Source organism: Astatotilapia calliptera, chromosome 15, assembly GCF_964374335.1.
Source record: "Astatotilapia calliptera chromosome 15, fAstCal68.1, whole genome shotgun sequence".
Lineage (NCBI taxonomy): Eukaryota > Metazoa > Chordata > Actinopteri > Cichliformes > Cichlidae > Astatotilapia > Astatotilapia calliptera.
The window spans coordinates 23,666,715-23,693,876 of record NC_137436.1 but is presented as its reverse complement, the minus strand read 5'-3'; the positions used below and the strand labels follow the sequence as shown (position 1 = coordinate 23,693,876).

At 40.8% G+C, this 27,162-nt stretch overlaps 1 protein-coding gene and 1 long non-coding RNA gene across 8 annotated transcripts in view; one reads left to right on the top strand and one right to left on the bottom strand.

The window, feature by feature from the left end:
- myt1la (myelin transcription factor 1-like, a) overlaps positions 1 to 27,162 on the top strand; it is a 94,311-nt gene that overhangs the window by 2,282 nt on the left and 64,867 nt on the right. For all 7 annotated transcript variants that reach the window (XM_026143553.2, XM_026143556.2, XM_026143554.2 and 4 more), the window contains exons 2-4: positions 21,797 to 21,894; positions 22,968 to 23,022; positions 23,777 to 23,810. In XM_026143553.2, coding sequence (XP_025999338.1) covers positions 22,968 to 23,022; positions 23,777 to 23,810 — 89 coding nt within the window. In that variant the 5' untranslated portion in view covers positions 21,797 to 21,894. The remainder of the gene's footprint in view (positions 1 to 21,796; positions 21,895 to 22,967; positions 23,023 to 23,776; positions 23,811 to 27,162) is intronic.
- LOC145420668 (uncharacterized) lies at positions 13,727 to 27,014 on the bottom strand. Its single transcript, XR_013901983.1, has 3 exons — positions 26,677 to 27,014; positions 25,115 to 25,212; positions 13,727 to 15,465 (listed from the first exon to the last, which is right to left on the bottom strand). It is a non-coding gene; the product is annotated as an uncharacterized LOC145420668 (long non-coding RNA).

The window sequence follows — 27,162 nt, the reverse complement described above, 5'->3', positions numbered from 1 at the left end:
GAATTAAGGTTCCTTCAGTGCATTTCCACACAAGGGTCAAATCCACAGGAAGATAAAGCAAATTATAGCCTGCTGACACATCAAATCTGGACAGCAAACCCAGTTTTCATTGGTATAAAACCTCCTGTGCTTCCTGATTATCATCTGCTACAAACTACAAATAACAAAGAACCGGTGTGGAGCTGAAAGTTTTCCAAAAAAACTGGGTGAATAAAATTGCTGTTAAAGGCGCTAACACAATCAGTGCATTCCCGACAGGTACAGTACACGTTTATGTTTCCCCAAGGACCAATTACTGGGCCCCAAAGTAACCATGTGTTTCTTCTTAAGGTCCTCAAAATGCACATAGAAGTTCTCAAGCAATAATATTTGTGCAGCTGTTTGGTAAAAATAGAAAAAATAAATATTATGATATAAAATATTAACTTTATTGTTTCATTAAAATCAATATATATTACAAGCTTCCTTCTTTTTCGTCTTGCATATCAGCAGCAGAGGTTTGCACACAAGAAGGTCCTGGACTTTGAATCTTCTGGAGGTCTTTGTGATTCTAAATTGGCCAAAGATGTTTAAAAGATAAAGAGTTGTGAGGTGAGCAAGGCTAGAAAAGTGCCTCACAAATGTCATTTCCACATGTACGAATGAATAATAAAAAATAAACCTGTAAAAGCCCCTGAGCCCAATTTTTCCTTTTTTAAAGGGTCCGTTTCTGTGCCGTCACATTAACGTGCAGAGTTCTTACTAGAGGTTCAACACCGGCCTCTGTAGGGAACCAACCCTGAGGGTGCAAATAAATACCCCCAGTCCAGGGTACAAAGGCAGGTTGTTAATTAGGAAGTTCATAAGAAGGTTTTGTTGCCGTCATGAGCATCCGATCAGAATGCACTTAATTAATAAGCTATTAGATTATTATCCAGTGAACAAAGGTTTATTATCTGACTTAAAGTTAATTTCAGCCACGATGAGAAATGTGAGAAAGATGTACACTGACTGCTAAATTGGAACCGTCGATGGTGTGAAGGTGAAAAAAGTGAGTGCTGCCCTCAAATAAGGTGTGACAGGCGAATTCAATGAGGAAATGAGCAGGTGACAAAGGAACAGGAGAGCAAGTCAGTGATGAGGAAAGGATGCGAAGTGAAGAAAGTAAAGAAACATTAAAGCCTTTACTCAATTAGATAAATATAATATTCTACAAAAACCATGCGCTAGCAAAATGGAATCTCATTTATTTATTTATGATTATGTTTGTTTGTTCTTCTTCTGTAGTTTTCTTTATTCTTATACAGATCTTATAGTTGGGGGTGAAAAGCTAAAGAAACTAGAAATCTTTCCTGCAGCAGCGCCTTAAAAAGCACTGCTCAGTGTTGTAACTACTGGGGAATCATTTTGGGGGTTAAATCATTCTCACTGGAAATGGATTTAGACCCTGGCTTCAGGTACACTTGACCCTTGAAACTGGAGAGGTGGGCCGCTGTCTGGACGTACAGTATAGTCAGAAATCAGGGACAACATTCAAGCTTTTCCATGAATGAGTTCCGATTTAATGCAGGATTTCTTTAAACTGTCTGAGGTGTTCACCAGTGAATATAAAAGAGAACTTTAGAGGTCAAAGGCAGGCCGTCTTAGCGTAGGATGAGTGTTTGCATAGATATCCTTTATATATAAAATATACTTTATTCCTTGTGTTTGTTTGGTTCCATTTAAAGCAGAAGTTCATAGTTTTTCAGGGATAGCAAAGTGTCGAGACTGTTGTCTCGATCAGGCGTGAGGACTTTTGTCCAGTTTCCAGCGGCTTTATTCCCTAAACGTGTATTAAAAAAGAGAGACTCTCAGATGCTTCTATACATGACGAAAGATTTTATGAATTTCATGTGAATGCGCTCTGCAAAGTAATGAAATATTCTAGCTCAGGTGTTGGTTAAAGTCTATATTGTACTTTTAAGTGAATCATTTGCTGCGTTAGCATCCGTTCCTGTAGAAGGTCCACTGCATCAAGTGGTTTTTCTCCACTAACCGACCTTAAGTTGATTTAGGTTATAAAACCCACCAACAGCAAGTCGGCACACTATTCAAGACAGTTTGTGATGGTACAACTGTTTATGTCTCATGTCAGGGAAACTCCACCTACTTATGAATTATGCGTCATTAGATTTTTGTGAAAAATGTCTTCGTTTTTAGATGATTTTGTAGCCTTTGAATTCAAATTTTTTTGAATTTGTGTTTGAAGCTTTAAGTGTTGTTGCAGATGCTGAAAGTCGATAGTTTTCTAAAACTTGTTGCTGTCCTACCTGCTAATTTAGAGCCTGAGGTTGTGTAGGGTGAAAGGCCCAAAACTTTATTTACTTTTTCATCCTAAGACAGTATGTCTATGTCTGTATTTAGACATTTATAGATGTCTGTATTTTCACCTTTTGTCATCATTACTGGGTGATCACAGTGTTCTTGGCTGAGCGAGCTTTGATCTTTGACCACGTCTCTGTTGTTTGTCGTATCGCTGTTGTCGGAGGGAATGAAGTGGACTTTAGTTCAGTGATGTCAAACTCGTGCTCCAACCCGGACAGATGGGAAATTTTCTGTGAAAAGGTTTAGGATCACGCTTGTCGTTGATCTCAGCATGTGGTTTTGCGTAAACGGTCTTCTTCTCTGCTGCGATGAAGAATGAGAAGAGACCTGACGAAATATAATCTTCCTGTCAGACCGGGTGTTGTGGCTCTGCATGAACCGTAGGAGATTTCTCTCCTGGCTGTTTTGCTGTGTAAACAAAGACACCAGGTGAACTCAGTTGAGAAGTAATGAAAGAAAAACTCCTTTATTTTCTGTCGGCTCTCTGCAGAGTCTGAGTCAGAGACAGGCCAGAGCCCGGCGATCGTTCATAACTGCAGAGGAAAATAAACCTGCCTCATCTCCGCAGCCCAGCACCACCTGTGTGTGACAGAGGATATTAAACACAGGTTCAGCTTACACTTGACCAGTCATAGCAGACTGCTGGTCACAGATAAATTCTCCATTCACACCTGTGGGTCTCTTCACATCACAGATAAAATAATTCCTGCTGCTGCTCTCCGTGCTCAACGAGCTGTTGTGTTTCAATTTGCAGCATTCGGGAAAGTTCAGCTCAGTTTCTTTACAGCCGGGATGAGGATGTCACTTTGAACATCAGGCTAAGCTTCTACTACGCAACTGACTTGCAAATCAGTGGTTGAATGCAGATTTACAGGAGTAAGGTGGGGAAGTTGGAGGAATTTTCGCAAACTACAATTTACAATGTAGTGGTTTACACATTCATCTAACACATGAGAGATCTCGGGTTCAAGTCTTGGAGGAGACAAAAATGCCTGGGAGGGTTGTTTCGGTAAAAATCTGCCAAATCAAATATGTGGGTCCATCTGCTGTGGGATCCCCTCGTGAATAAGGGAGCAGCCAAAAGAAGTTTTAAACGATAGTTTGCAACAACTTTTAAACGATAGTTTGCAACATGAGAAAGTTTGGAACATTTCACCTAACAAACCAAAGCTATACTGGTTACCCAGACACGAAAGAGCCCAGTCATTTAAGAAACAAAGCATAATACTGTCACAAACTAATTTTTGGTAGTTATGACAACCAAGGGGAAACTTCCTGTGTTGAAGTACCAAAAACTGCAATTCCTCTAATGGCCACTTGAGGCTTCCTCTAACAGTTTGTCAGTCTTCCTGACATCTAAATGTCCAACTTTAAAGCAGAAATAGACAAAAACAGCTTGGAGCTCCTCCTAGTTCCCCATTCTTAACAGCTGAAACACCTGAATTCATTCATGTGTGTTTAGGCTTAATTTAGGGGCGTGGATGCTGTAGCTCAGCGGTCCCCAACCCCCGGGCCTCGGACCGGTACCGGTCCGTGAGTCGTTTGGTACCGGGCCACGAGAGTTGAGGCTCAGGTGTGAAATGTATGGTTTTCAGGGTTTTTATTGGTTTTCAGCGTTATTTTGTTATCGTTTTTATCATTTACTCGGTTTCCCTGGGTCTTTTCACGTGTGTTATGAATAAATCTTCTTTTTTCGGTACCGGTACTAGTTTTATTTTGTTGTATTTATCCGCGACACCTTAAAGGCCGGTCCGTGAAAATATTGTCGGGCATAAACCGGTCCGCGGCGCAAAAAAGGTCGGGGACCGCTGCTGTAGCTTATTGGTGTATGGGCCTCACTTCCACTAATTTAAGTAAGTGAACTGCTGTGCAGGTAATTGTAGTTGTAGCTGTTGCAAGTGAAATCCTGGTATTTAATTAGTCTGTCACTTAGTAATAATTAGCAGGGATTGTTGCATCGCTATATCATTGAGCAGTTCTTAAATCCACCCATTATATAATAAAAACTATAACTAATACCAGAACTAAAAAACAAAACAAAAAAGAACTTAAATGAGCTGAAATTTGATTTAAAACTAAAACTGCAGAATTCTCGCAGTGAACGCTGTGGGTCAGCAGTCAGACCGTTCTCATTCTGGGGGTGTAAAATAATGCTGTTGTATAGCAGCTGGTATGCTGTTGGTTATGGTAGTAGTAAGATGGTGCAGTCAACCTGCAGTTTTTCAGTGTGAAGGATTACAGGGTGTGTTATAACCCAAACCATGATCTTTCGGCTTTGGCGCTGGTACAATTCCACCCAGAGACTTAAATTCCTATTGGGGTGGGGTCAGTGAAAGCATCCTAAGAGCTACCAACTGTGGCAACTCCTTTTGGTAAGGAGCAGCCGACAGTAACTTTCTAGTAGCGACTGTGCAGCATTCAGCTGTCGGAGACAGACATGAAGTCACATTGCCTTGTGAAAATGTGATAGATGGCAGCACCATTTGGATCTCTGGGGTTCAAAAAACTCTGCACCCACAGAGCTGATGAAGACTGGAGGAGAAGCTGAAATTAAATCTCAACAGGGCAAATGTTATAGCAAACGGTTCCCTGGTTATAAAGAACATCACATATCAGAATGTCGGTCGTCATGTCTGCAGACAGCTCAACAAATGAGGAAACACATGAGGTGGTCCAGGGGCAGCGCTCGATGTCATTTTAAGTGGGCCAAAATGGCTTTTCCTTCATAATGTAGGACATAGCAGCACAAAACATAACAAAATGAGCTATTTTCTTCAAATTTCACTTCTTGTCTTATAGCCATCATGAAAGACTACGCATTCTTAACACATACACATGCAGTGCCATTTCAGTAATGGTGTATGAACTGTAAACGAGTACAAAAATGACTTTAGCCAGCCTAAAACACCATCAACCCCAAAGATATGTTACAAGGAGCAACCAAATTGCTTTTATTGTTCTATCAGTGGCTCAAATAACAACACTGCCATCGCCATTTTACCTTTGCAGCCTTCATTCATGTGGTGGATCTCTAAGTTGGCATATCAACTTTGAGAAACACTGCCCTAAACACAACCAGCAAGAGAAAGTGGGAATATAAGAATCAGCTAGTGGTAAAAACCAAACATGAATAAATACAAACTAAAGCCTCCTGGCTGGTGAACCTAACACTTCGAGCTATCCAAAAACGGTTGTATCTCTCCATGGCCAATATTCCCAGTTGGTGCACCAACACCAGAAGACGCCTTGTGTCTAACAAAGGCAGAGGAAACATTACGTGATGCTCTGTGATTAGAACACACTGGGTCTGTGCTGGAATTATAACTGACATCGTTTGTGGTTTTCAGAAAATTCCAGCTCAGGAAGACGAGCACCATACGAGACATTGGCATGACACCGACATTTGCAGGTTTACGTAACATCTGAACATCTGACAGTCTTTCTCTGTGATGTCACACTGTCAAGTCAGACCGACACGACCTCATCTGAACTGCCCGCCTGCATGTCTGTCCGTCTGTCTGCCTGTCTGCCTGCGGTTTATTAAATCTAAGCTGCTGCCAAGACTGCCATCAATCTGATTACCTCACTCTGATCAATGGAGGTCACACACACACACTCACACACAGACACGATGCAGAAGGCTTCATCACAGTCTATTGTGGAGCCTCGAATGACTCATAGTGTAAAAATCACAGACGCACACACACTCTCTGGATAAGGACACACACATTTTCAGTGATTCAGTGTGGGTAGATTCTGTTCTCTATGAAGAGTGTGTGTGTGTGTGTGTAAAATCATTCATGTTAGCAGACCGACAGCTGGTTTCTGTGGAGTCCGACTCAGAGCGTTGATTACTGGAAAACTTAGTAATATTTTTTCCATCTTTTATGGCCTCTGACCCCTGAAACATCTGTAATCTTATCTCACAGCTGGAGTCTGTCTGGGTGAAAAACTCAAATATCTTAATTGTTAGGCTTCCTTCCTTTAAAAATGATTCAGAGAGTCACCTCAGATTTGGTTGGATGTTTTCTGTTCCTTCACACACACACACACACACACACACACACACACACACACACACACACACACACACACACACACACACACACACACACACACACACAAATTCAAGCAGGAGTAATGATTGTGGATCTCTGTAGCCACTCACGACCTGCTTTGTCTGCTTGTTACAGATCATTAAAGCTTCACACATTGACCGCATCCACTCATCATCCTGTCAGTCACTCAGCCCCGCCCCGCTGCTCTTTGCCACAGAGGTGAATGATGGGAGGTGGAGGAGTCGTTAGCGGCCAAATCTGTGTCTACATGATGAAAAATGACAATGACGTGAGCTGTGAGCTGGTATCTAACACGTCGGTTTCTTGCTTTTAGAAGCAAAGTGTTGTTTTTGCTCCAGTAAACCTGCTGAAGGTTGGATAAGATTTCCTTACTTTTATTCATTTTTAATTTTTATTTACTTTAAACCTTTTGTCCTCTGTTTAGTTTTTGTGGATGGTTGTTTCATTTGAGTGCTTTCTGTTCCAACAAATGTTTAGTTTCACTTAGGTTTGTAATAGTTTTAGTCTTTATATAATTTGCATAGCGTTTGTCAGACAAGCCAGTTGTCAAATACCAGTCATGTAGACATCACAGCCTCAATAAACAGAAGCACCAAAACCTCCTCATGCTTGTTTCGTTGAAAGGCATCAGCCCAAACAGTTGTTTCTTCTTTATCTTTTTTAATTTATAAGAATACTATATTATTACACCTGAGTTTTATGCCAGTTAACAGAAACTTTTTTTCAAGGATCCACTGCCCCAACTTTGTCCAGCTCCTCCTAAGTAAAACAAACAAACAAACAAAGAAACACTATAATTTGACACTGAGTTACATTGTAATTAACTTTATGGAAATACCCGATCCAATACTTGTGTTTGATCAATAAGCCAAATTCCTCACTCTGTGGAAGAGACTGGGAATCTTTCACTGACGTTTAGGGCAATGTTATTTTACCACAAGTACAACAACCATTTTCCAAGAACGTGGCACCAGTATGGGTCGCCTATTTAACCCGTTGGTTAAATAGGCGACCCATACCATATGAGGTAAGGCTAATGTGAATGCCTGGGTCCAAGTCTGCTTGGATACCATTTACTGAATGTCTTTCTTCCAGCTTTCCCTGTCTTGTCTGCGCTATCCTACCAAACAAAGACTAAAATGGTTGCAGTCATTGGAGCTCTTTAGTCCTGTTGACTTACTTAATCACAGTTTGTGTTTAAGCACAAAAAATTGCAGACATACAAAGAGAAGCTGTTGGTGTAGCACAGCTGAAACGCCTCCAAACTGCTGCCACTTTGCTGTTAGGCTCCTGGATGATTTCTCTCAGTAGAAATCGCTGCAGTGCTTTAAAGGTGCTGCAATAAAAACACAGAACAGCATGAAACTGAATTTGATACTTAGCTCATCAGTGCATTGCGACCTATAGTGTAGTTTTATTGAACTACAATAACAGTAGATGTCACAAATTCATTTCCACATATAAACAATTACAATAAACAATTTTTATTTTTAGAAGTTTGGTCAGTCAGTCACCGTACTCAGGCAATTAAGATGCAAGCAAGTTTGCATCATTGCTCTCCAGGCTCTTGTGGTCAGTGCCAGTCTTTGATACTTTTTGGATAAAGTAATTACACTACATTGCAGAGTGTAATGTAGTGTCATTATTTTATCCATATAGGGAACATTATTTAAGCTGGTTCAGCCTTCATAGATTTGCTTCTGTCGCTGCAAGCCTCTTTGCAGCCCACCTCAACTCCTCCGTTTCATGCTACATTTGACTTAATCAGTGTCATATCGATGGTCACTGATGACTGCTCTGTCTTATTTTTTGGTCTTGCTCATGCCTTCCTCACTTTTTCGTGTTTTCTTGTCTGAACACGTAAGTACTGGAAGTTTCAGAATAGAGCCAGACTTTCAAATCCACCTTACTGCAGACAGAACTCCCGTCTTGCATCTTTTGGAGAGCAGTTCTTGCCCTAACATCCAAATTTGTGTTCATCAAAATTGACTTGATGCATGCTCAATCATCCGGGTAAGGAAATCCCAAAAAGTTCATTCTGTTCATCTGGACGTAGGTGAAGAAGTCCCTTGGATGAGTGACGACTTGTTTCTCCCGCTGAAAACATTCCAGATGAACAGAATCAACTTTTTTGGGCATCAAAATGAACGTTTAGCTTTGCTTCCTGTTTAATGTTCTGGAGTGTTCATTGTAAGAAGCACAAGTTACTGTACATGTTCTCTACACACACACTTATCTTGTTATTAAGAGACAAAAAAAAGCACACTCAAAGTGTGTACTTTGTTACTGGAAAACACAGCATAGAGTAATGATTCAGACTGACACTGCTGGACTGGGTTTGGAAGTAGTTTTGTTTCAGTAAAGTTGGAAGTTTATTGTCAGGGATCAAAACTTTGTGCTGAGCCTTAGCAGGAAGTAAGAGCCTTCCTTAATTCTTCCATATCCCTAAGTAAGCTTTAGAAGACTAAACCTCAAGATAAAGTTATTTGAAAATGAAGATCCTGAATGTCCATTGAGCCAAATCCTTCACGTTCAGTACATTACCCTGTGGAGTTTTTTTTCTGCATCCTTCAAGCCTCCTCCTCAACACGAACCTGAAAGAAATCGAACTCATGTTACTGGAAAAAAAAATCCAGATATCGAGAAGCACGACTTGTTGCTCACAGTCATCCTGTTAAGAATTCATAGCATGTTAAGATGCTGACTTACATAAGAGTGCTGCGAGTTTCTTTGTGAGATGAAAGCAGGATTATAATATAGTGATCTGATGACTCACTGACACCCATGAATTAATGTTGGCCTTTAGCCTTTTGGCATTTTACGACCTTCTGCTGTATCTCTTTTATCAGTTTTTCAGTTGTCTAACAGAAACAGACACATACCTGCATGTCAGTGATTGACAACCACTGCTGTATGGGATCATTTGAGGTCAAATTCAGCTTTTAAAACTGTGTCCGTGTGTGAATCTTCACAGTTATGAAGTGAATAATGTTTGACAGAAGCTGTTCCAAGGGCTGAGGAGGAGTTTTATCTCCTCTGAAGTGCTGACGTGACACCTCAGACCTGGTCATCTAACTGGAAGAAGGAGGAGGCCGGCAGGGTGTTTGTGTCCAGGTCTGAGGATATGAAACATGGCACTTCAGATTCCCACATTTACAGGAGGGCACATGGAGTGCAGCAGGGTTAATTATGGCCAGCACACCCTGCAGGAGAGTCAGGTCTTTGGCAAGCTCATGTGTGAAGTGGGCTCATGTATCCGTACATTTATGGAAAAAATTACGCCGAGGCAGAAAACTGCATTTATTTCCGAGCTGCAGTTACCAAGAGCAAGCGTAACAGGCTTTTGTTCATATTTTGCGAATTATAAAAGTGATTTTACTGAAAAAAAGTAGCTGGGAAATTATGAAAATAATAATGAGCTTCAGTCCTGTAAAAAGTCATTAAAATGACTCCACTGTGAACAGCAGCAGCGGAAAATGACTCTCACAGTATTTTTGCTTCTTTTAAACACAATTCTCCTGATTAGCCTCTCATACTTTTACTTAAATATCTCAACAGCTCAACCTCACCTTGCAGCAGAGTGATTTTACGCTGTGATATTTGCCTGTCACGCGGCACCGAACGCTTCTTGATCGACTCGAGAAGATCGTTTTTTGTTTTGTTGTATTTCGCCGTTCGAGCTTTTGGATTCTGCTGTGACTGAACCTGCAGTTCACAATGAGCTGCTGCTTCTCAGCCTCTCTCTGTGATTGGTCAGAGGTTAATTGACGCGGCTAATCACCCGATCAGTCCAGTCTCCATGGAAACCAGAATGGAATGAGGGAGGTGATGAACGAGGAGTTGAGGCCTTCACACCAGGCTTAAATGCTGCAGCTTTTTTTTTTAATAGTGTCTGTTTACACCACAAACTGTACTGCAGTACTGTTTGTGCACCAGTGTAACAGCGTGAGGATCCGCTCTGTCCTTTGTATCAGCTGTCAGTCCTAATAGCACGAAAATATTTATCTCCAGGCTGTGAGTGCAGAGGTTGAGTAAATGTGGTCATCTTTTGTAGACACACCTTTACTGTGTTAATATGAACTTTCAGAAAATACAATGGTTCAGGTGAATGAGCAGGTGGTTACGATGCAAACGAGAGCAGTGGATCTCCACTTGGCTTCTTGCTATCTTTCCTTTATTCCTCTCCACTGTCTGTGTCAAAATCAAGACAAAATTCCTCAAAATAAATCTTAAAATAATAGAAATAGCATGGAGTGAAATAGCTATACATAATGTAATCTGCTTATGCACAAGATGTTCTTTGACGCTAGCGTCCTAACGCATTACCTGCTGATAACCGTTGCATCAGGGTACAGATGGTAAAGGATAGCTTATGCATCCATGAGCCACAGAGACCAGCTTGGACAAATAGCACTATCTGATGCCACAGGAATAATACGGACTGCAAATATAGCCCATTCCAATGCCTGGACGCCCTTTAGATAAGCAGAAGTTTTGGCATCTGTGCCTTGATGAACTGGAAACTCAATGCCGGGACATGACGGCCTCTTTTAACAAGCTACAAAATCCTCATTAGGAGGTTTGAAGTGTGGCGGTGGAGTCAGTTGCAAGTTCTTCACCTTCAACACCTTGGTTCACGTCTCGTGGTTTTATTTTTCAGTCACTTCTTTTCTTTTGATTTCACTCGCTGATGTTTGAAGAAATTAAAAATAGGGCTGGTCTCACAAGTGAACTCGTTTTGGTGGATTTCCTGATTATCACAGGTTTAGACACAGAAATAAAAAAGATTGTTACAATGAGTTAAGAAACTAATGTGAACACTGGCTTTATGGTACTTTATTATTATTGTTGTTAGACAACTTCTGGGACTGACTCTGAGAGACACTGGCCATTATTTTTTATGCCTATGCATGGTTAATATGCTTTTAATTGCTGAGGACTGTCTTGCTGTGGACTACAACTGTATGGCTGCTCAATCAGGCTTTAAAATGTGAAAAAAATAGAACAGTTAATTAAGACGTTCTGCAGAAATTTCATGCCAATCCATCAAACAGCTCCACTGATATTTTGGCAAGACCTTAAGTGGTCAAGCAGCTGCCATCGGCTCTAGACTCGCACGGCTCACATAAATAATATTTTATAGGTCACCAATAAAAGCAGTTTACATCCAGAATAATAAAAACATTCTGCAATGATATGAAGACAAACACGAGGCAGCACTGCACCTCTCTCTCTCTGTTCATTTGTGCTGTTTGGTTTGTGCACTGCAGCATCACATCACACACCAGGTGTTTCTGTTTGTTGGGTTTGTTAAAGTTCTCTGCTGTAATAAAACACAGAGCTGCTGTCTGGCTCTGGCACAAACACACACCTCACCTGGCTGCCTGATCTGCGCGTGTGTGTGTGAGTGTGTGTAAGCTTGTTTGGACTCACAAACATTTGCCTGTGAGTGTTTGGATGTGTGCAGCAGATTCTCTGCTCCAGCCTGAAACTGGAGCAATTTTAGGGAGCGATGACAAATGATTTACAATCATTTTTAGGTATGAAAGTGGGTCCTCGGGTTGTTGAGTGATTTCCTGTCCGTCTGTCCATTCATCCATTTTCAGCTGCTTATCTGCAGTCGGGTCAAAGTGGCAGCAGACTAAGCAAATTAGTCCACACGTCCATCTTCCTGGCAATATCTTTGAGCTCCTCCTGGGTGATGTGGGCGGCATTTCCAGGCCAGATGAGATAAATCATCTCTCCAGCGTGTTCGGGGTCAGTTCTGGAGTCTCCTACCAGTTGGTTGGGTCTGGAAATTCTCCAATGGAAGCCACCTAGGAGGCATCCTGAAACACGTAAATTGGCTCCTTTCTGTAGCTCCTCGCTGTGTGAGTCCAGCCACCCCGTGGAGGAAAATAATTTCAGCTGCTTGTACTTTCTAATCTTTCTTTCAGTCACTACTCAGAGCTCATGACTGTAGCAAGGACTGAAACATAGATCGAAAAGTTAAGCCCCTCCTTTGACATTGAATTCCTTGTCTTCGGGTTGTTCTGTCGTTTTCTTTAATTGCTGGGAATTACTTTATACACTCTAGGTTGAAGTAAGTGTCATTACAGCAGGACTTTTCCATTACTTGTATCAAAAATCCCTCAGCTTGGAGTAGAACCCTGGACTTCAAACATTTGGCTTCAAAGGTGGTCCCAACTTCAATTTTAAAGCACTTTTTTGTGGTACTGATTGATTTTCAGTCATACGCCAGGCATGTAAAACTCGTCAGTTTTCAGCCCACTCTTGTGTACTTGAAGGGTCTCTATGGCTTCATTACACATAGTACAGTTATTGTACAAAAACATCAGCTGATTCAGGTCTCATTCTCTCACAGTCTCACCAACAGCTCAATCCAGGCTCTGCACATGATCAGGGGTCTCTGGCTCCTCCCACCAGGGTGCTGAACAAATGCAGTTCATGTTATGGATACAGTAAGCCACATGTTTCCTGCAGTACACGGTTAGCATGCATACAACCCTCATGAATCTCTTTTGTGTGCATGCATGAATGCCACAACGTGACTGGTTCATGTGTTTCAAGGATCGGTTTTTGATTGGCTCGTTGGGGGGGCAGGCCATCTCTAAGTGCCATGCCTCTCCTTTCTAATGTCTATGACATTGCACCCCATGGTGTCTTGATATAGAAAGTAAATGATTTGATGGTGCTTGCTCCGCCTCCTCCATGATGTTCTTACATTGTACTGAACTTTTGCACAGTTTTGCTAAAAAAAAACAAGCCCGTCACAGATATAGTTACTAAGTGCTGAGATGGCTTTGACCTACAGGGCAATCTGCAGCCACCATTTCTTTTTAATGTGGCACCTTTAGATTGTTTTCAGGCAAAAAAAATAGTGCAACAAAAATGAGAACACCGTAATGTACATTTCTGCTGTAACCCAAAAGTGCGTGAAACTCGAATGAATTTGTGTGCATTTGGAAGACTGTGTGTGTGTGTGAGGGTACACGCTTTATATTGAAGTGTGTTCCTCAGTATAGGGGAGCTCTGCATCATATTGTACCAGACAGGCAGAGTGCTGGACTGAATACTAAGCAGCAGGAAGCTCCTCTTCACACAGCGCCAATCCAGCCATATAGGACACAGTGACACATACACTCGCTGGCTGAGAGCTTCTATTTCTTTCCATTTTTCACTTTACTAATTCAGGTTGGTCTTTCATAGCAAAATTAATGGACATCTAAGAGGCGCACTGTATTATTACACGGTAATTACTACTCCATAGCTTAATATTTCTTATTATTAGACAACCAAATACATGTTTGTATGCTCTTCTTGCAGGGGTTTCATAAACATTATGCATTTTATAGCTAATAACATTATTAAAACCACAAAATAGTGAAATTATGAAACTTGATGTTCCAAAACGGCTGCTATTTTAAAATAATATACATTTGCAAACCTACAGTGCATACTATGAAAACAACACACCTTTCCTTCCAGCTGAGTCCTTTCAAATGCCGTGTGACTTTCAGAAGTTTCTAAGAAAATGCGGGAAGTTCCTCATTTTCTAATGTAATTTTCCAACTTAGTGTCATTTTAAATGTTCCTATTTATGTCATTGCTCTCAAAAAATAAATTTCTAATGGTTTCAAATATGCCCTTCTTTTTGAAAATGTTTTTCCTCACTCGCAAACGTCTATAACAGCCTTTCTTTCTCCATAATTCTACCGTCTTCACCAAAAATGATGCTATATGAAAATATCCTTTTTCATATAGCATAAGATTATTGGATAATATTGATATCAGAATTTCCCCATTTTCCCAGTAAGTCCTTTAATATTATTTCTTCTCTCCAAAAATCTGATAAAATATAATTTAAAAAAATCACAATTCAAATTAATTTTTAAAAATGCTGTTCACCAAAATCTGTCTTCTTTCCAAACACAGTCTGTTCTGACTGAATTTGTAGAGATGCTCTCACTTTTCAGAAATAAGTTAACTTAAAACGTTCTTCTTTCCTCCCTTTTCTGAAATGTTTTTAAAATGATTTTTTCAGAATTAAAAATCGGTTTCCACAAAATCTCCTCAATTCCTTGTTTTCAGAAGTTTTTTTCTTCTCCCTGTTATAAAGAAGTCCTTGTCCTCACTCAACAGAAATCTTCTCTTATTTCAATAAGTCCTCTTTCCAACAACATTTTCATTATCCTTGACTTATAATAATGCCCTTCCCCTTAAGAAACAGAAAAAGAAAACAAAAATAATAAAATGTTAAAATCAGTTTCCCAAAATTTGACATTTTGTCTCATTCTTTTCTTATTTACCAAAACATGTTCTTGATTAAAAATACAAAAATATTACAACTTTACATAGTTGTAATATTCATCATAGTTTAGCATGTCCTTAGTTTCTAAAATAGCTCACACTTTCCACTTAATGTCTTTCATTCATGTCAGTGCCAAAATGTCTTTAATTCCTCTCTTTACAGTATTTCTTTCACTCTTCTTATAACGACTTGCTGTTTAACAATTCCAGATGTCCTCCCTTTTCAATAATGTTTTCCTTTTCCGAAAAAAGTCTCTGACTTCCCCCTCCTCTTATTATTCTATTTCACATTACTGTTATTTTGTCCCAGTTTTCCTCACTTTCCAAAACTACTTGTTATTTCCCCCTTCATTCCGTCTACGAATATACCTCTCCACAAATCTCCTCGCTTTCCAGAAATGTCCTCGCAGTCCTGAAAGTCCCCGTGTCCAAAACCTGAGCGCGGTCCTCAGAAAGACAAAGAGAACCACAAAGAGGATGCAGCCTATAGAAATGCACATTCATAAAGGCGCAGTAGTGAGGTTAGCGCACCCTCTGCACGCGCTCAAACTCACATTACTGCGCGCACATTAAGCGTGCAGCCCACTCAGTCGTATAGTTTCCAGGGGAGGTGGAGGAATTTTTTTTCGGCTCAGCTCTTCACAGCAGAGGGAGGGAAGACTGTGTTTGATGTAGGGCGCGTTGGAGCGCCCTCAGTGAAGTGGCGGCCTTAGATGCACCCAGCCTCGGTATGCTGTGGAAACATAATGGGAGCTGGTTGAGAGTTCAGGCGAGGCTGTCCAGAATTTACATTTATATTAAGGCTGCAAACCCCCCTGAGCTGCACTGCAGCCGAGGAGAGACGCACTCGGAGCTGCTGTGTTCACGTCTTCATGATCAAACTGTTGTTTCACTCTTGTTTCGCTCCGTCTTATGTTGCTCTTTGCATTGAAATGCTCGCAGCAAGATGCTGTGGAGATTTTTGGGGGGCTCATTTCATCGCAAGATGTGGTTTTTGCGTTGCTTAAAATGTCAAAAAGATGCAGTGCGTTGGTCCGGTTGGGATTTTACTGATCTCAGCGCTGCATTAATGGTTTTTTAACATTGCATCATATTTCACAGAAGAAGCACATTATGAGAATCTTAAACATTGCCCTAAATCACTCCCAGTTTCATTTATCATACTGTGTGCTGTAGTCACACTATACTTTCTCTGGCATCTAAGTGGCCCTCAACAATTCCCACAGTGGACAAGTTAGTGTTGATGGCATGCACTCAGCTTTCTACTACCTATTTAAAAATGCAGTACATCATATAAGAGATTTCTTCCTTCGGCTTCTCCCTTTGAGGATCTCCAGAGCAGACCATCAGCCTTCATCTCACCCTGTCACACCAACCCCTGTATGTCCTCCTTCACTACATCCATGGGTCTTCTCTGTGGTGTTCCTCACAACAAAATAAGATCATTAAAAGGTTTATGGCAAAGAACCTGACCTAAAATGAATCTATTCTGATATTTAACTATATTTAACAATATTCCAGTGCAATCCTTGACCTGCTATGATGCACATGAAGATGAAACTAATGAGGAGAGGTAGTAGTTTTGTTACATAAAGGCTTAAGGGTTCAATTTAATGGATTCTGGCCAGATGAAATCTACTCGATTGGTAATAACAAGCATATTTTTCATAATAATTAATCATTTCAATTCAATTTTATTTATTCAGCGCCAAATCACAACAACAGTCACCTCAAGGTGCTTTATAATCTAAGGTAGACCCTACAATAATACATACAGAGAAAAACCCAACAATCATATGACCCCCTATGAGCAAGCACTTTGGCGACAGTGAGGAGGAAAAACTCCCTTTTAACAGGAAGAAACCTGGTAAAGAGATGTTAGAGATTAATAACAAGTATGATTCAGTGCAGAGGTCTATTAACACATGGTGACTGAAGAAGAAATACTAAATGCATCATGGGAATCCCATTATCCCATTATTCCCATTATTTCAATAAGACTATATAAGACTATATATCTATATCTATCTCTATATATATCTATCTCTATATATATCTATCTATCTATATCTATCTATCTATCTATCTATATCTATATATATCTATATATATATATATATATATATATATATATATATAGATATAAGACTATATATCTATATATATGTATATTAGGGGTGCAACGATACACAAAATTCACGGTTCGGTTCGGTTCGATACTTTGGTGTCACGGTTCGATATTTTTTCGATACAAAAAAAATGTTCATGCCTTTTTAATTTGTCATTTATTAAAATTATAAATATATATTTTAACTCAAAAGTACAGTTTTTAAATTTAACCCTAACCCTTGTGCGCGTTTTTTATTTTGACAGCGAATGCGCACCTGCGGACCACTTATGTGCAGCCCTGGTTATTTAGCTCATCATATTGCAGCCACAGAAATTCTTTTGTCCATGAAACCATGAAGCTGCACTTTCTTTTTGCCTTATAGTCTGATTTGTCATAACTTCTCCGTTTTGTGGTAAGCTTTTCTTTGGCTGTCACTTCTTCACCCTGACCTGTCTTATTTGGCTCAGAAGAAATGAAATATATATCCTCAACCTCTCACATGTTTAAGCTGCGGGAGATTTCACTTGTCATGTTTGCATAGTGAGCTAACGATTAATAAGACGATGTCAGAGGAATTGTTGGGTCTAAACTCAGACCCCGCTGTATCTAAGACTTATTCCCATGAAAGAAAAGCAAGGCAACAACGTTCGATTTCTTGCGCAAGGGAGGCCTCTCGTCTGTGACCAGCACGTTGAAATGACCACACTGGTGGCCTCCTCTCGCCGCCTTTTATTGACAAACTTCAAACAATAGTTTACAAAACACCTCCCCTTGCAACCCCCCTTTGGTTACAAAGACAAGGCACTGTATGTAAATGTATACACTGAGTGTGTGTGTGTGTGTGAGAATGTGTGTGTGTGTGTGAGAATGTGTGTGTGTGTGTGTGAATGTGTGTGTGTGTGTGTGTGTGTGAATGTGTGTGTGTGTTGGTCAAAGGGTCATAAAACCTAAAAGCAGGAACAACATCCTTGGTCATAAAGAGGGTAGTCTTCCCCCACACCCAATGTATGGTTTACCAAAGATAACACAGTGAAACCATACAAAGGGTAGGAAGCTCTACCAAACATCAAACAGATCTTCAAGTTAGGATGTATCTACAATAAAACCTCCCCCAGCACAGAGTGGCTGGAGAGGTGGTCAGGATCAAAGGAATGGCTTTGATCCTACTGCTTAAACTAAGACTATACAAATTTAAGAAACACAATGGCGACATTCAACAATTAGACTTAACAGGAATTGGTGCACAAATTTTCATCACTCACAGATCAGTGCTGTCGCTCTCTATACACAGTTCGCGCGATTGCAAAGTGAAAGCAAAAAAACAAGCGCAAATTCAAACGCGACTTCAATATGTCACATATTGACAGTGGCTCACCGATGCCAATGACATAATTACCCAGCTACATTTCTGAAAGAATGCAAAAGCATTGACATATATTTTTCTTCCTACAATAGCCCGACGGGCAGGGAAGAGATAGATTTTGGTAGCCCGACTGAAAAAAATCGCTAGCCCCAGGACGTCGGGCTAGCGATATTGCAAGCCCTGTATCTGATTGAGGAATCACTCATCTTTGGAAAAGAGAGTTTATTACAGAGAAATGTCTCTTTCCAAAATAAAAGCTATACTAGCCGCTTCTTCTGGGCTATATTCTCAGCAGCATAAGGAGAATCATGTGCTAACAGCTGTCTAAATGACTCGGCTAAAGTTAGTAGCATGCTTGTTGTTTTTGTCTTTGCACTAGGATGATGTCGGCGTAAATGTGCAGTCATATTCGTTGTGTTCCCACTAGTGATTTCAGGTTAATCTCGTTGAAATGACCTTAACGCCATAACACGGCAAATCTCCGTTAACGAGCTACCGCCGATCGCCCCGTGCATGGGGCTAGACGGCCAACACGTTAACGAGCTAACTGCGCTAACACACTAGCTCCCACCAATGTAATTGAGCATTGCACGGCACATCCAACATACTGTTTTACTTTAGTCCATGACTCGCTTACCTTCAGGGTCATACATCACATGAAAACCAAAATAATTCCAAACGCCAGATCTGGAGAGCTTAACTTCTGTCTTGCTAGCTTGCCCTGCGCTCTTCCTTCTGACTATGCTGTCTGTGTTGAGCACTCAGTGGATCTGCGCTTGACAGTGCAGCCTAGGCGGAGTAGTCGAACGCAGATTCACTGAGCGCTCCACACAGACAGCATCGTCAGAAGGAAAGTTGATAAAATAAATTACAAATGTTGTATTGTTCGATACATATGCGTACCGAACCGAAAGCACTGTATCGAACGGTTCAATATCGATACGAATATCGTTGCACCCCTAATGTGTATATATATATATATATATATATAGTTACATTTTACTAAAAATGTTTTTGCTTCAAGAATATTTTTTTCGGTGTGAAACAGGAAGTGGAAACAAGGGAGGCAAGCAAAAGTACCACATGTTCAAAACCGAGGGAGACAAAGTATATAAACATCAGAAACATGAGAAGGAATAACAAATCAAAACAGTGACCAAATTTGGTTTTACTTTCAAACCCTAACAGAATATATTTACTGTGAAAGTGTAAAAATAAAAAAATAAATCTGTGGTTCAGTGTAGGACTTGAAACGTGATCTCTGGTGTGATCGATCTAATTATTCTTGCCTCTTGCCTCCGAAACGTCGAGTTTTGAGCCCTGCAAAATCTCAGCTTCGTCTACATGTGCAAAACTCAACAGATGTCGACGCGGCCTGATGAGAAATGTGTTGATGGGAAGGAATTCAAGCCTCGAAAACACATAAATACCACGACTGTTTCAGGAACACAAATGTCTGCCTGCAGACACCGACGCCGACGTGTGCAAAGTCATTAGGAGAAGACCTTTCGTGCGCAGTTTCAAAGTGCTTTTCTTCTGCGTTAAAAACGGGGAGGCTCTGACCCTCTTTTAAAGGTGACAGATGTCGAGGCTAGAGCAGGGCGATATGGCCAAAAATATTTATCACGATATATATTTGAAAATTTGCGATAACGATATAACCGACGATATAATTGATGCGAGACAAAATACAACTCCACAACATTACTAGTGCAAAAAGACAACCTTTCATTTATTTTCACATAAACAAGAAGCTGGTTTTTATGTACATTAAAGCTTTATAAAAATTTAACAGTGCAAATGCAAATTCCTTGCTGAAAGTTTAACCAAAAGGCATTTCCAGTAGAAATGGGCTGACATATCCTGAGCATAACCATGTATAATATCCACTGAAGTTAAAAAGAGGTGCTTTGCAACATTAAACTGCAGTGTGCAGTACGCATTTTTCGGACCATAAGGTGCACGGGATTATAAGGCACATTAAGCGAAACAAAGCAGTCAGATAAATCAAACTTTATTAAACTCATTCTTCTTGCTTCCTCCACTTCTGTACCATTGATTCATTAATGTTGAATTCTCTGGCAGCTGCTCTATTCCCATGTTGTTGCAATATATTAATGACTAACCTCGTATTGTGGATGGATTATCTCAGTTGTTCTCCTGACTGAAGTTTGGTCCGTTTACAACATCCTGCCATGCGATTGCATTTTTCTCTAACCATGAGGAACCTTCACGTTAACTTTTATAAGTGGAAAAGTGTTAGTGTTCGTCCTCCAGCTTCACTGTTTATGTTATGCTAACATAGCTGTGTCGCTAGCGATCACGTAGCACATCATTATATACCAGCTAGCCCAACTTCAGTAACCCTACAAACATCACTGCTGTTTAGTTTCCTGTCTTCATTTATGTTGGAAGTGATAGCGGAGCTGTACGTTTGATATTTTTCAGAAATCTCTCAGTCAGAACATGCTATATCATGCTTAGGTAACTAGCGAAACTAGCGAGCTAACTTCCGCTAGCTTCCTGCTAACTTCTAACTCCGTTAAATGTAATAACTTTTGTTTTCATGGATGCCTGGAAGTTAAACTTTATAGTTACACCTGGTAAAGCAGCAATGCTGATCGTTTTATTAAAGATGAAAGAATTTAGACAGTTTTTAACTCTAAGTGATGCTGCAGTGTTGTTTGACCTGAAGCATACGGAGTTTAGGACCCAGATTACTCCCAGATTTAAGAGCATCTTAGTCCGACAAATATGACAATAACAACGGCCGCTTGCATGTTCTGCAAAAAAAATGTGCTTTGTTGTGTATCTGACGGACAAACACCAAACCAGTTCCACATCACGGAAGTTGCACCATTTTTACAAACCAATTCTGGTTCATCTGTTTCACTCAACAATCGGCCATGTGCGTATGAAAACAAAGGCACCGCGCATGCGCGTTTTACTCCCATTCTATCGCGATATTTCATTTTCCTATCGTTGCCTAACATTATACCGGTATTACCGTGAACGGTATAATATGGCCCAGCCCTAGTCGAGGCGTGGGGGAGTTTTGGGTTTTTGTTACTTGCTGACTAAAATGCTGCTTGTGCTCAGATGCTCCTTAGGAGTCATAGTTTTTTATGCCTTTACATAGACTTGCACCTTTTTTCATCAAACGTGCAGGGAGATGCTCTTCTTTTATGCTGATAATTCAGACAGGTATGTCTTTGAAGCACGTTATCCTTCCAGGGGTAAGATTTCTGTGTAGATGGCCTTATTATCCATAATTTGCAGGTCATGCTACGGGTTTCTGAAATGTGTTTAGCAGTGACTTTCAAGGACCTCTCTTGAGAAACACCTAATTGACTGGATGAATTAAATCTCACATTTGAAAATATCAGTGAAATGTTTAGACGGTATTTGGTACCAGTCTCTCGAGTCGTGAAATGTCATTAGGCTTCATAATTATACATTTCACAGAGACAATGAAGTTCGCCACTTTTCCACACATAGTGTCTCGCTAAAGGAAACTACTTCAGAGCAAACAGCTGCAGACAACAAATGTCTGGCAGCAGAACTGAGAAAGTGTTTTTTGTTTTTTTGCAGATCATGACTCTGGAAGATGGTGTCTGAGATTTGAATTTGAAGTCTAAAGCTACAGGACCAACAGCAGATACAGAGGTGCCACACTGAGCTACAGCCAGGTATCGTCACAACTGACTGGTGTTTCTATTCTTTTTGGCTCAAAGTATGGCGGTAATTGCTTTTTTATAGTTGATTTGTTCTGATCCTGGGACTAAAACCTCAAAAATTTTAATTCCAGCAGCAATCTGATGATAATCTCTGCAATTAAACTCTTTTTGTGCACAAAATCCGGATAATTTCAAGAGAGTCAGATCGGATGGGCTTTCTCTCACCTAGTATTCAGCAGGAAACAGGGAGCTCCAGAGCTAGCAGGTTAAAGACTGACTGATTAGTGTGTCTACAGGGTGTGTATGGTTGTAATGGCTTCAGTAGTCCATATAAAGAGTTGTTCAGAGTGGTTTCCAAGTGGTGGTTTAAGTGGTTTTATATCAGCCACATGAGAACAAAGAACCTAAACCGAAATCTTAAGATAGAGTAATGCATTAAATACTTGCTGTAGTTGGTGATATCATTATTTGCAAACTTGTGCACTGGTGTGTTTGGGTTCTTCTGCAATCACAAGAAAAACTAAGCTGAACAACAGCTGAAACACAGGAAGGGGAGAAGAAATCAGGGCTGATTGAGTCTAAATGTTCAGCAGATGCTCACTCCGCTGCACTATTACATTTTCTTTCAGGAGGTTTGGTCTTTGTGGTAGTTAATATACCTTAATGTGTTTGCACAGACAGACCTATTAGGATTCTTGGGGTGCAGGCCAGGCTACAGTTTAGGCTGGGGTATAGAGTGACGCCGTAGCCTTTATGGTGGGTTTAATGCAGAACTATAAATCACGCATTCAGCTGTTTTACTGCAGAACTGTCTATATAAATTAAATGTTACTTTGACATATCCACATTAGCTTTTTGTTTGCACTATTTAGTCTAAACAGTATCTGTCGGAGCTTTTGGAAACTTGGCTTTCCCGCTTGTAATTAATGACTTTGATGCTGATGTGAATGATGCAAATGGGAATTAAAGTCCTCATGTCTCCAAGGACAGCTTAAAGCAGAGGTGGCACAGTGCCTCACGGAAATATGAACACAACTACTTCTGCCACTGCAGTTTCAGGAAGCTAACTCGTTTTCCCTCTGCAGATGGAGGTGAATGCAGTTGAAAAACGCCATCGAACGCGATCCAAAGGAGTCAGAGGTATGTGTCTGTCCATCTGCCTGTCAGGTTTTACAAATGTTTTTTTTTTTTTTGCCAGAGTGGCTCAAGACCGCTGAATGAATCACCGTGTATTAGGAAAAAGCCAATTTAGACATCTAATATGTTAGCTGCTCCTGTCCCAAAACTTTTATTCACACAAATTTGAATGTAACAAATCTTTCAACATCTTTTCCTTGTGAAAAGTCTCCATGTCAAAGTGTCCCTGTGCAAGATATTGAACTCCAAATTGCCTGTGATGCATCCATTGCAGTGTGATTGTGTGCATGATAAAGGACATATAATAAAGAGATGTATGAATGAATGTGTGTGTGTGTGTAAGCGGGTCAATGTGGCTTGTACCTTAGAAAGATCTCTAAGGGCTCAGTTAAGGTAGAAAAGCACAATGATGCCTGAAAGCAGGACCCAACCTGTTAACCTGCACGCAGGATTAGGTTTATATATCATTTTTAGCGTGGGCTATTATTTCTCTTATAATCCTCGGTGACCTGTTGTATTATAAAAAGGAAAGTAAGTTTGTCTACAACAGTAAAATTAGAAGATACCTTTCTAGTGATGTCCAGTTAGTAAATGGGGAAATTTTAACATATTTTACAGGTTGTATTTCTGCCTCCACTTCATGCTAACTACAGTGGGATCATCTGAAGCACAATTACAGTGGATGTGTTTATTATTGTTAGCTCGTGACTGTTGAAAGCATTAACATTAATCTTTGTTGTTGTGTCCCTGTCTGCAGCCGCCGTGGAAGCAGTAACACAGGAGTTATTCAGGTAGGTAAACCTCTGCTGATCTCGTGCATCCATCACTGTACTGCTCTTTTTTTTCTTCTTTTTTTATTGCATTTTGGCTTTGTATTGAGGCAGCAGCTAGCATTCATCAAAGAAAATATTACTGAGAGACTTTTCCTGTATAATCAGTTATATGTCATTTCTATCCATCATCTTGCAGTTCTTATTCTCAGGCCCACCACGTCTGCTGCTGGGGTCCAGCCTGTGAAATACAGGAATCGGCCTGATGCAGTACATCAGATTTTTGAGCCTGAGCTGAGCTCGAAGGCGATAAATAAATACCGTCGGTCGCGTGTTAATTTGTCCAACGCTGTGTATTACACGAACAGCTAATTTAAATTAAATGCAGCCAGTAATTCATTAAATTTTGATGACTGACTAGAGAGAATCAGCAGCAGCTCCTGACAGTGACTGCTGAATACCACTGCTACCTGTGTGTGTGTGTGCGTGTGTGTAAATGTGTGTGTGTGCGAGAAGGGCAGGTTTCTGCTTCACTTAATCTCATTTAGTAAAACTGACAAATATTGGTGTGTGCAGCAGATTATGGTCGAACCCAGTTTGATCCAGGTCAGCGCTTTACTGTAAACAACATGTCCTGCCTGTGCCGCGTGAGCCCGGAGCGAAGGAGCAGAAAACTCGGCGTGATTCACCCTGAATTTAAATCTGATGGGTGCTGGTGAGGGCCAGACACGGACAGGACAAAGTCAGCAGTAAATCGTGGAAATGATTCACAGAGTAAATACTGCAAAATATTATAAGAACATCATGACCAATCGCTTAAATGTGTTCGTCAGTTTTATTTTTTCATCACAGTCGTTGACTAATCTGACTAATCTTCGGGGATAAACATGTACAAATAAATTTGTCATTGCGGTGTGATGCGGCAGATTGGGGGGGGGGGGGGGGGGGGGGGGGAGTGAAATGAAAATTCTACCATGACTTAATTTAAATTGCTAAATAAATACATCACATCTGTCAGCTCAGTGGGAATCAGAGCTGCAGCTAATGCTGCACCACAGCGATGAATTTTAACTTTAGCTGCAGTAATTTCTGGGATGACTAATGAGTACAGCTAATGGTGGACATTTACAGTTCCCTGCGGATGGTGTTTTGGTGGCCCCCTTGAACTCTCTTCTGGTGTAACTATTGGGCTGCAATTTCAGCTTGTACCCAGGAAATGTCAACATTTGATGAGCACACTGTGGGGACAAACTCTCGTCTAAATCCCGGTGTGCCTGATATGTTTCTGGCTGCAGAAAACAAAAGGAAGAAAGCAAAAATCATACCTGATTGTAATCTAGCTGTTATCCCCTTCAAGGTTGACTCCTTTTGCAGTCCATTTCTGAGCCAAGAACATGTGCTCCCACGATGTGATTTGGATTTCCTTTGGGGAAGAGGACAAAGGGTGCATCAAGTCACATGACCCTGACCTGATGTGTCAGATCAGTTTCTTATGCAAATTTATTAGCTTTGTTAGCTTTTTCTGCATTAACTCAGATCACGCTCCTATTCTAATCTTAGAATGATGAAGCTTAACTGAAGTTTAAATAGGCAATGTCACACCTCTTATTCCGGTGTTTTCAGCTGCATTGCCACACAGGTATAAAATCAAGAACCCAGCCACAGTCTGCCTTAAACAACTGGTGAAAGAATGTGTCGTTGTAGTCGAGCGTGGTGCTTTAACAGGACGCCACCTCGATGTTTCATGATCAACTGATTTTGATGTTATTAGCAAGTGGAAGTGCTGTGGCAACTCAGCTGCAAAGTGGCAGGATTGGGGAGTGCCAACCTGCACAGAATGCTCTGGTGACTGAACAACTGCAGAGCTCTGAACCTCCTCTGCCTTTAACATCAGCTCAAATACTGTGTGCCGGGAGCTCTGTGGACGAGCAGCTCCCTTGAGAAGAGCTGGCCAAACAGAAGAAGAATGAATTGGATTGAGGAGATGAGCTGACTGAACGGACAGGATACGTAAAGTACAACTACAAGATAAAGAAGAATAGTTTTGAAATATTAATCATGCATACTCCAAGAAAAGTATGGAGCTAGTATAATGGGTCCCCTTTATTTGATATTATAATGCATGACTGGATGTTTGGTGGAAAAAAAACAGATTGGGTGAACATTTTTCTGTTTGTGTGTCCACCTATCTGAGACATACTGATAGATGATAGGAGTGGGAATGGGATACTTCTTTCTTTATTAATGCAGCCCTGCTGTTGGTAATCAGTCGTTTTCAATCAACTTCAATCAGTGGATTTGAATAATTGCAAACAATAATCAGAGAAACAGAAGATCAGAGGGTGCAGATTTAAAGAAAGCCATTGTATTGCGTCACATGACTGTGTCTAAACTTTAACTCAGGGAGGGTTAGCACACAGCAAGCCATTCAATCTCACAATGAATCTAAAAATGCTCTTCAGATGAGAGCGACTTGAAACTGATTTCAATAGTACTGTATGTCACTGTGCTGACATCAGTAAGACTGATTATTACACTGTGACCGGGAGAATAATGCTGAAGTCAAAGGTATATTCAGCTGCTGTGGAAACAAGTGGAAATATCTCACCGCACAAGAGAAACAACATTTTGTAATTTCAAACTCGGGCTCGTTAAGGTTAAGGTCGCACTGATGCATTGTAAAAAAAAAAGTTTTACCGTGTATGTTTGGCTCTAACCACACACACACACACACACACACACACACACACACACACACACACACACACACACACACACACACACACACACACACACACACACACACACACACACACAAAGCTGTGGTGGGATCAATAATGCAGTGCTATCAGTCTCAGTTCCCACACCGGTTGATGAGCTGCCTCACCTTGAACAAACCATCTCCTTCTCCTCCTCTCCTCTTTCTCCTGCCATTCCTCCTCCATTTGGCTGTTTTTTCCTTCTTCTTCACCTCTCCGTCACTCTCTTTTTGTCTTCCTACTTCTCATTTTCCCTCTCTTTTACTTCCACTCCTTGTTCCAATTCCTCTCATTTACCTACCTGCAGTCCTACTCTTCTTCCTCCTCTTTAACCTCCTCCCCTCTGTTCTCCACCTCCTCTGCCTCCCTGCGCTCGTGAGCCTCACCTCTATTTTCGAGCAGCTCTCATTTTAGCCCGAGGTTGCAAAGCATATAGATCAGGTGATGTTGGGTGGGTGGAAGGGTGGGTGGAAGGGTGGGTGGAGCTCTGCAGTGCGGGGTCAGAGGTCGTGCTGGGTGTGGAGTCCCTGAAGGCAGGCAGCGTGATTTGGCTGAACGGTCTGCGTGTCTTCACTGCAAAGAGGTTTGAAAGCGTGACTCAGAGCTCGGGAGAA